We start from the raw sequence: 10,000 nt of genomic DNA, 5'->3' as shown, positions 1-10,000 counted from the left end.
TAAGGTATGTAGTAATAATCACTTGGACTGATTTGACCTAGCCTGGAAGCAAGCACAAATTTAACTCCTCCCACAACATTTGAGGTCGGGAAATTCTGTATGGACTAGAATTGAGTTTGACTATGTCAGGCTAGATTTGAACAGCATTTGCAAAGTAAACACTTTAATTCTTCAAGACTTGAGTTCAAGTTTTCTTTTTTAAATATTTATAGTTTTTTTTTAATGTGTTCAATTTGATTTTATGTGCTTTAATTTTTAATTAAGCGGGTGACAAGAAGCGTGTGGGGGAGAGAGAGAGAGAGAGAGAGAGAGAGAGAGAGAGAGAGAGAGAGAGAGAGAGATGGAAATGAACAGGATATGACCCGGGTCGGACTGGAACCCCAGTGCCCGTGGGCATGTGGTCCCAAATGTGGTGTGGTGTAGGTGCTGGAGCCAGTTGTGCCACCGTGCGCCGCAAGAGCTTCACATGTTCTGACCTGAATCTCTCGAGTCTGGTTCTCCAGGCACACCAGCAGACTGAACGGAGCGAGGATCATGCCCGTCAGGTTCACAGAGGACACGGACGACTCCAAAGTGTCCAGGTCATCCAGCAAGACCCCTGTGCACTGGTCATCACAAGCTGTGCAGAGCGGGGGAGAGAACAACATGTTTAATGTGGAACGAAATAAATAACTAAATCCATCACAAGCACAAAACAACACACTCAAGAACAAACCTAAAACACAACCAAGACAGTCAGTCAAATAAAACCAACAAAACAATGCATTAAACAGGGAACAGAACACAAAGTGCTTATTAATGAATAACAAATACATAACATTTAACAATTGGACACTCGATAGGATTTAAAATTATATTATTAATTTTCTCATTAATAATTCATAGATATTTGTTCTATATTTATTCATCATGCTAATGTGTTTATTACTGGGGGCTTGTTCTTTTCTTTAATCTGTTGTTGATCTGTTTACTCTAAAATTCTCCATTTATATGTTGTGTAATTCCGTTCCTTTAATTAACGTGTTGTGTCTTTCCGTACACTTCTTTTGTGGTCTGCTGGGAGTATTCATGCTCTCAGTGTGATAAATGCATTATCCGTCTCTGAGCGCCGTATTTTGCTTCAATTAATACGTTTCCGCATATCAGCCTTTTTATGGTCTTGTGGGGATATTCACAGGCTCACACTGCGTGGTGCCTCTCATTCGTCTTTTATATTGTACATCCTCCCTTCCTTCCTCGGTCCTCATCCTCACTGATCTAGCCGGCAACAATGGGATAGTCTATCCAGTGCTAGTTATAGATCAGTGGGAACGAGCCTGGAACCGAGCATCGAGGATCGAGGAGGGATGTTGAGAGGCGCCCGCTGTGTGGTGCGTGCACTAAATATGTCCCGTCTCTGCGGGCACAGTGTTTTGCCACGTTCTGCGCCGGATACTCACACACACACTGGTCCCCGATCAGCACGTGTCGGGCATCGCACTCCTCGCAGGTGTGTCCCCTCACGCCCACCTTGCAGTCGCACTGGCCCGTCAGGTGGTGGCACACCTGGTGGAGGGACCCCGCTTCGCTGCACTGGCACGCCTGACAGCGACCGCCCGGCTCCGAAGGGTTGCCATAGTAACCCACTGAGCACCTGAAGGATGAGGATCAACTTATCAACTCTGTCAATATATTGCTCACATAATATGTCATATTGTGTCTCACTTATATTAAATGCTATATTAAAAAATACATATTAGCCTCAAGTTAACCCCAACTTTAATCACAATTACATCTGCTAAAATTAACAAATACAAGAACATGGCATGTTATCAGTCCATAAATGGCTGGGAGTAGAATACATAGACTGTGATAGTTCCATCATAACTGACATATTGATGTTTGCCCTATTCACAGTGTCATCCCACAGGTGGGGACGCATGACCGTATCTCTAACAGGACACCACAGCATAAGTGACCTGTGCTCCCGTTTCTTGACCTCTAATGAGGCATCATGTGACCTTTGACCCTCACCTCTCGCAGTAGCGGCCCTCGTAGCCCTGCTGGCAGGCGTTACAGCGGTAGTCCCCGACGCCCTCGGGCACACAGGAGGGACTGAAGCTGCAGGACGAGGAGAGAAGAGAAGAGAACACACTGAGCAATCACACCAACACACACGCATTACTGTAAACACTGCTAACATCTGAGACTCTTTTTAATACAGTGATTAGACATATTGAAGTCCTATCGTGAAGTGCCAGAGGATATGGAGGATTGGCATATGGGCTTTGACATGACAGGCTGTGTTTACATCTGCTTCATAATCTAATACAGCTGGCGGTTGGTTGCAGTCTCATTTTTGCTACTTCCACTGCACATACATAACAGAGTTATCACAAGCGATTTGCTGAAAGGCATTTGAAATCACAGACACCACACTGCCCCCTTGTGGTTATAGGTTGCATGTGCAGCACACAACAGTCACCTGATCCCTATGACATTATCATGTTGTTGATGCTATCAGTTTACTAGCCTTGACACAAATGATTAACTTTGATGGGCCAAAACGAGGTCAGAGAGACGCACTGGAGAGGTATCAGCGAATCGTCTTGCACACCAGACGTGCATTGTGTGCCTGACAGCTGCAGAATATGGTGATTGTCATTTCAGCGTCCATCGTAACAGGACAAGGCATTTCCATTGGCCTGCATAAGATGCATGGGCTCGCTCAGGCATGGCACAGGCAGTTTGTTACAAATCCATGAAACTCAAGACATTTGTGCAACAGCACAAGAGCACAGTGGAGGGTTAACAGTGACCCAGTTAACAGTGTTGTGGTATCAATGGAGACAAGTGGATTGGTGTGGACACAGTGAAATGGAATGGAGTGGTGTGGTGCGGTGCGGTGCGGTGCGGTGCGGTGTGGTGCGGTGCGGTGTGGTGTGGTGAGGTGTGGTGAGGTGAGGTGAGGTGCGGTGCGATGTGATGCGGTGTGGTCTGGTGTGGTGCGGTCTTACTTGTTGGTCTGGAGGGGGCAGCCGCAGAGGGAGCAGTCGCTGATGGAGCCCTTGACGTTGCCGTAGTAGCCCTGGGCACACACGTGGCATCTCTCGCCGGCCGTGTTGTGTTGGCATCCCTGGGTGGCAGAGAGAGAATCAGCACACGGTGAGGACACAAGAGGAACTGGTGCACAGAGAGAGCATCTGGTCTTCACAGCAACCTGCACTCAGGGCTCAAGGCCAACGCTGACACAATACCGGATGGGTTCTTTGTTGTTGTTTTTTAACAGTGTAAACGCTTCTTATACTGTGGCATACTTTCATAGCAAAAGGATATCTTAATATTTCGTTTTGGTTTGTCAAATGTTTTGTTTCATATAAAGTTGACACAGGCAGTTATCCCTTCAGGTCGAGCAGCAGTAATGTCACCGAAAATCGGTCAACTCAGGTTCGATTCGTTGCAAGTCTGTGTCACTTTGGATAAAAGCGTCGTGCTTTGCACGAGTGGGCTGTGCCAAACTAAAGCTAGCAGGAAACAAAAGTGTTCAAAGATAAGCTCGGCCTTAACACCACGGCCATAAACTGCGATTGCTGTAACGGCTGTGATAGTTCTGCGCGTGTGTGTGGTCAGATTACCAGGCACTCTCCGGTCTCCAGGTCGCAGGCCAGGCTGTGGTTGTTGCACTTGCAAGGCACGCAGGGCTGGATGAGCGGGCGGTTCATCCCCTTCATGTTCAGTTCGGACACCGGCTGCCTGTAGTAGCCAGGGGCGCACTCCTGAGACACAACAACAGACAATGGAGCCATTTACAATGAGGGCAGAGACCAACACCAGCACCAGCAGCACCACTCTCTCCCAGCCCTGACCAGGTCCGCATGGGTACTAACTGGGTCAGAGGATGGACTGGGGCTTTAGTCAAGTGGATGCAGTAACATAGCAACTGGGATATGCTGTTTGGAGTATGATGATGAGGAGACAAAGACACACATTTGTTGCCTCAGAATTTCCCTCAAAGTCACAATTGACAGGTTATATATAATGCATTTTATGTCTGAAACATCATGTAACAAGCTATTGCTCTTGTATCATGTCCATATAAAATCACTGACACAGTATTGAACAGAATGGCTTCAAGACAGGCAACTGTTAAGATTGAGTGCTAACTACATTGACTGTGTGTTTGTGCTTTCAAAAGCGGTCGGGTCACTACTGCAGACCATACCTGGCAGGATAGTCCCGCATAACCACGTGGACACTCGCAGGACTCAATCAAATGCGCCACTTCCGCTGATTCGGACCCGTCCTCGGCGTCTAACGCCATATCCATGCTGATGTTTGCAATCCTGGAGGATTGACAAGGAAGAGAAACATTAGAATCAATGGCCTAGCCCTAGGGCCTAGGCAAACACAGAAAGGAAATGCATCATGGGGAAATGCATCATCAGGAAGTAGGAAGTGTGTCTACCTGCTCTGCTGCAGACTGGTTCCATACGAGGCTTTGATGATGATGTACTCAATGTTGCTCAGGACGGACATGAAATCTGAGTGGCTCACTGGTTTCTCAGACACTGAGTTGAAATACTTCCACTTGTGCTGTTGATAAAACAAAACACAGTTACACAAGACACATACAAACAAAGAACAAAGAACAAAGACCTATGAATCCTTAACGTCCCGCGACAAAGATCAAGATTTCAGTGCATTCATGAATACTATTTTTCACACACTTCCCTGCTTTAAAAAAAACATTGAATTGAGCATGCACACAAATAAGAAATATTTGATGGTACAGTGTTATAATTCAGTACACATGTCAAAGATATACATTTTCTTCATTCAGAGCTTGTCATCTTATCTTAAACCTATCATCCAGGTGTGTTCCTGCTTTTCATCATCTGCCAGCCCGTGCATGTGTTAGTTCTCCCCCCTTATTATTCTTCTACCCATCCCTCTCAACACTGGGGTGATGCAACATGACAACCCATCCAAACAGACACCAACTAAAACTGACAAAGAATACTTAAGGAGTGACAATGATGTCGGCGAGACGCAACACGCAAGACACACTGACGATACGAGAGGATGTAAAGCTATTGCCTGTACGATGAGTCGATGATCCTCTGGGTTTGAGTTGACTTCTCAAACACTGGATATGATTCTGATATAATAATTAAATCATAAATCATAACTCATAATCAAAAAAAGGATAAAAAAAAAACTATGAAAACCAAAAAGCGAACCCACTACCAAAACCACCAAAATTATCAGTAAAAGTATGACAGTAAGTGGGATGGTTGAGAGGCTCACCTCGGTGAGAGAGACATCCTGCCGGGTCTTCATGCCATTCTCCGGGGCGGGCATGTCAATGTAGATGACCACCTTCTTCAGGTGACCTCCACGAATCAGCACCTGAGGCTCGTGATTGGCCAGGCCTGCGCCGTCCATGGCGTAGTAGACCATGGAGTATGACAGCTTTCCTCCGTAAGACAACAGCTACCAGAGAACAAACAAAGACAAATGACATTAAATACAGTTCAAGACATCTTATTGCCCTTTCCAGACACTAAGTCATGGGATTGTTGTGTGTTCGATGCTATTGATAGATAGATAGATAGATAGATAGATAGATAGATAGATAGATAGATAGATACTTTATTGATCTATCTATCAATTCATCATATTGTTATGTTTATTTGATACCAATCTAGATCACAAACAATAATACATAACAGCATGGCATCAGAAACCATTCAGGACATATTACATAAAAGTCCAACCAGCCTCACCAACAAGGATTGAATTACAATCAATAAAATACTGTCCTTGTTTTTAATGTTTAGGTTTAAAAAGAGTCTTAACTCATAGTGCTTGATGTATTATTATAACACATTCAGAGAGGTCCATTCAGTCTCTCATGTAAAAAGGCAATACGTGTAAGAGCAGGTGGACCCACCTTGTGGCCCTGGAAGTGCTTGGGCAGTCTCCAGTAGTAGGGTCCGGTCAGGGGGGAGTTCTGGATCTGGCTGACGTCCAGAAGCATCTCAGCGTCCTGCACGTAAACTCCCTCCAGCGTCCCCCGCAGGTTACTCTGACTGACCACATGGAGGCGCTCTGGGTCCTCACCCAGCGTCAGCAGCTGATGGAGGGAGAGGCGGGGAGTGGAGAGAGGGGGAGAAAAGAGAGATAAAGGGAATGAGAAAAAGGTCAGAAGGAAAGAGAGTGAGAGAAAGAAAGACAAGAAAGAAAGAAAAAAGGATATTGACAAACAGAAGAGGAAATAACAGACACAGACAGCGTGAGAGCAAGCAGGAGTGAAAGAGAAAGAAAGAGAGAGAGAGAGTCAGACAGGCAAAAGGGAGACCACCAGAAGTGAGAGAGAGTGTGAAAGAGAAAATGATAAAGAGAGTGAGATTGTGTGAGAGAGAGAAAGAGAGAGTGTGTGTGTGTGAGAGAGAGAGAAAGGAAGGGCATATGCAAGCTGAACTTGCTGTGCCGTGTTTAGAGACATGCTTATCTGAGAGACACTGCACCCTGAGACTCCTCGCTCTCCCCATCCCAGAGCCCCATTACCCAGCCACAGACAATGAGCAGCTCAGAGATCATATCGCTAGCCAAATTACCACAGACGGAAGGTATTAACATCAGGAAACCATTCATCAAACTAATCGCTCGATGCACTAACCAGATAAAAAAGAAGGCAAGATCATGGAACATTACATTTAAAGTATATTAAAATATTGAAAAACGAAATATTAATTTCCTAATGGTTCAGATAACGACTGCAAAAAAAAAAGAGACTTCTCTTCTACTGCTCTTGTTACTAAAGCACTATTAGTGTGGTTCACTGACAGCTTGTCAGCTAGTAAGGCATACCTCCCTGCAAAAAAACCCAAAAAACGATCAGCTCTTTTGTACAGCCTTGTAATCATCACGTAGCATATCCTGGTCCTGGATGTTATGTTCTGTGCGTGTGGTGGCCTTGCACATTAAAAAGCTAATCTCTGTGTCCTTGAGACGGGCGGGCGTAGCGGAGCGGTGACTTGTGTGTGCGGGCCCGGGGAGGCCACCAGAGGAACTCTTTTCATTATGCATCAGAGAGGAAAAGAGCGCAATCAATGCCTCGTAGCAGCCAATTAAAAAACTTTTACTCCAGAGTAGGCCTCTGAGAGAGCCCTGAAATATTCATCAGGCATTCCGATAGCTTAGCCTTTAAAGCAATTAGCTGTTTATTCCTGCAAGAGTCAAAGATGTGATGATGATGATGATGATGATGATGATGATGATGCCAAGGACGATGGTGATAATGATGATGTGAGTGTGTCTCACAAAAGAGATAATGTGTGTGTGTGTGTGTGTCTGTGTATGAGTGAATACTTCCTCAGGACTTTTCCCTCAATCTTTACTGCATGAGAAACAGGTTTACTATATGATATATTAGCTATTAATTGATTCATTAATTAACTGCTAGCAGTATGTCTGCTTAGTGCTCAGTACTCAGACGGGTCCCCCCAGTGTTCCGTTATTGGATTCTGGCCGGTTCACTCACCGGAACTCTCACGAGGCCGCTCATCTCCTCGCAGTCGGAGGAGACCCCGAAACAGAAGCAGGGGCTGCAGCCTGCGGGGTTCTCGCCGGTCAGGCCGAACGTGCCCTGCTTGCACTCATCACATCCGCCTCCGCCCACGTTGGCCTGGCAACCACAGGGAGCAAAGAGGGTCACGTTAAAATGAACAAAATTAATATTATGACAGTGCGCACTTGAAAAGTTTTACTTCTGATGTCCTTTTTTTTCCCTTCTAAGGTCTCATAAGGTTAAACTTTTTTGTCATTTAGTGTCTTCAGCCCTTTTATGGCAACCTTGGGGGCTTTCCAATTATGGGTGCAAATAGTGAAGGCTGTATTGTAAAGAAATGATATGAAAGTAAAACAATTCATCATTGAGTGAGACCATAGTTTTTACAACTCTTCGGTGGAACTGTCGTAATTGTGGATAGCCTGTCCTCTATGGCACAGAATAAATTAGCTGAGACAGAAGGGGATGATGGGACTTGTAGTCTAGCATTCTCACCTTGCATGTGCAGCTACCCTGTTCCTCACAGTTGCAAACTCCCAGCTTCTCATCACAGAACTTCTCCTGTGTGCCATTGATGTTGCAGTTGCATGCGGTGCATTGTGGGAAGTCTTTGAAACCCATGGCGCAGTGGTCGCACCTCGGGCCGGCGAAGGACACCTGGCACGGACACTGGCCAGTGGTCAGATTACACTGGGAGGACAAGGAGCCGGCCTTACTGCAGTTACACGACTGGGGGAGAGAGAGAACCAGAATCAGAGGAGTATTTAATGTGTGTGTGTGTGTGTGTGTGTATGTGTGTGTGTGTGTGTGTGTGTGTGTGTGTGTGTGTGTGTGTGTGTGTGTGTGTGTATCTACATACTTATTTGTATTCACAAAGTTGAGGTTGTACATGGCGATTGTGTGAATTAGGGTTGCCAACATCTATGGAAGCCATTATATTTGGGAGTTCATGGATAACATACTACAGTATAACATGTATCTAATACCGATACTGAAAAATGTGCATCTGAATGGATGTGAAGTGGCTGCCAAGGAAGAAAAAGGGTCCAGTTTGTGTGTGTGTATGTGTGTGTGTGTGTGTGTGTGTGTGTGTGTGTGTGTGTGTGTGTGTGTGTGTGTGTGTGAGGGGTCTACCTTGCAGCCTGTCAAGGGGTCATGACCCCAATGGTTCTCCTCACACCGCTCACACTTCTCTCCCTCGGTGTGTGGAGGGCAGATGCACTCCCCGGTCTCCGGGTTACAGTTGCCATGGGTGTGAGCGCAGTCACAGGCTGAGGTCAGCGGCAGGGAAGAAACCGACAAACTTTAAATATCCTCTCTTTCACAACAAAAATGACAGAAATAGGATCGGGACTTCTTAAGAAATGTCTGCTTTCATGTTGTGGATGTGTGTCTTACTTGTGCAGCCTCCATCTTTGAAGTTGTAGTAGCCCTTCTGGCAGTGGTCACACTTGACCCCCGCGACCCCAGTGATGCACTGGCACTGACCGTCCTCGCTACACGCCACTGAGGTGGAACCTGATTGGCTGCAGTTGCACACGGCGCACCCCTTACCACTGAGAAGACCTGAGAAGCCCACCTGTGAGAAACACAGAGACATTTTTACTTTGGTTTTTTTTTTAAGTATATTTTTTTGGTCTTTTTGCCTTTATTATTATAGGACAGTGAAGATGTAGACAGGAAACAAGTGGGAGAGAGAGATGGGGTCGGATCGGGACGTGACCGCAGGCCGGATTCGAACCTGGATCCCCGTAGGCACTTGGACCCGTATATGGTACGAGCGCTGTAGCCTGCTCACAGAGACATTTTTACTTTGTTTTATTCACGATAACATGATGTAGGAATTCCCCTTCCTGTCAAAGCCGACCCGAATTTAACCCCCACAAAATTTGAGGTTGGGGAATTCAGCCTGGACTCCATTGAGAAGCAACTATCTCAGAACCAGAGGGTTCAACCCAACTGCTCCAATCAAATTGTGTGGGCGGGCTATGTACAATGATGGACAGATAGGCAATGGTGACTCGTCTATCACGTCACCTGAGTGCGCTTTGGTTGCAACAGGATTCACAGTAGAGGCTATTTCAATGCTCTGATTGGTTAGGTCTATCCAATTGAGTGCAGAGGCATTTTCCCCCCTGTATCAGTTGAAATACATCCCATAATCACGTCCCAATGGCGCAGTATTAGACTCCAATCCTGACTAGAATGAGTATGACTACGTCACGCTAAAGTGGATGCCCAATTCACAAAAGGCATCCTAAGGCTCCAACCACAACAAAAACTTTTCACAGTGCAACACTAAGCATTCATCGACAGTGTCAGAGACTTCATTATCCTGATGGTGGTAAGTCAGTATGGCATCAAAGAGAGTTTGGAAAAAGGAACTGTACTGTGTTGCTTTCACAATAATCCAGTCCAAGCGTGATGATCCTGATGAAAAATAGTTCT

The 10,000-nt window shown here is 45.8% G+C and overlaps 1 protein-coding gene across 1 annotated transcript in view; it reads right to left on the bottom strand.

Annotated features, from left to right (window-relative positions):
- lama1 (laminin, alpha 1) overlaps positions 1-10,000 on the bottom strand; it is a 62,869-nt gene that overhangs the window by 17,165 nt on the left and 35,704 nt on the right. Inside the window, exons 21-33 of the mRNA XM_062521912.1 lie at positions 8,951-9,131; positions 8,687-8,823; positions 8,048-8,281; positions 7,526-7,669; positions 5,933-6,115; positions 5,287-5,472; positions 4,445-4,572; positions 4,202-4,322; positions 3,615-3,755; positions 2,997-3,115; positions 2,014-2,100; positions 1,440-1,633; positions 477-619 (exon numbers count right to left, since the gene is read on the bottom strand). Of these exons, the coding sequence (XP_062377896.1) occupies positions 477-619; positions 1,440-1,633; positions 2,014-2,100; positions 2,997-3,115; positions 3,615-3,755; positions 4,202-4,322; positions 4,445-4,572; positions 5,287-5,472; positions 5,933-6,115; positions 7,526-7,669; positions 8,048-8,281; positions 8,687-8,823; positions 8,951-9,131 (1,998 nt within the window). The remainder of the gene's footprint in view (positions 1-476; positions 620-1,439; positions 1,634-2,013; positions 2,101-2,996; positions 3,116-3,614; positions 3,756-4,201; positions 4,323-4,444; positions 4,573-5,286; positions 5,473-5,932; positions 6,116-7,525; positions 7,670-8,047; positions 8,282-8,686; positions 8,824-8,950; positions 9,132-10,000) is intronic.

The sequence above is a fragment of the Sardina pilchardus genome, chromosome 19, assembly GCF_963854185.1.
Source record: "Sardina pilchardus chromosome 19, fSarPil1.1, whole genome shotgun sequence".
Classification (NCBI taxonomy): domain Eukaryota; kingdom Metazoa; phylum Chordata; class Actinopteri; order Clupeiformes; family Clupeidae; genus Sardina; species Sardina pilchardus.
Note: the sequence above shows the minus strand (reverse complement) of the source record. Positions and strands in the feature narration are given on the sequence as shown.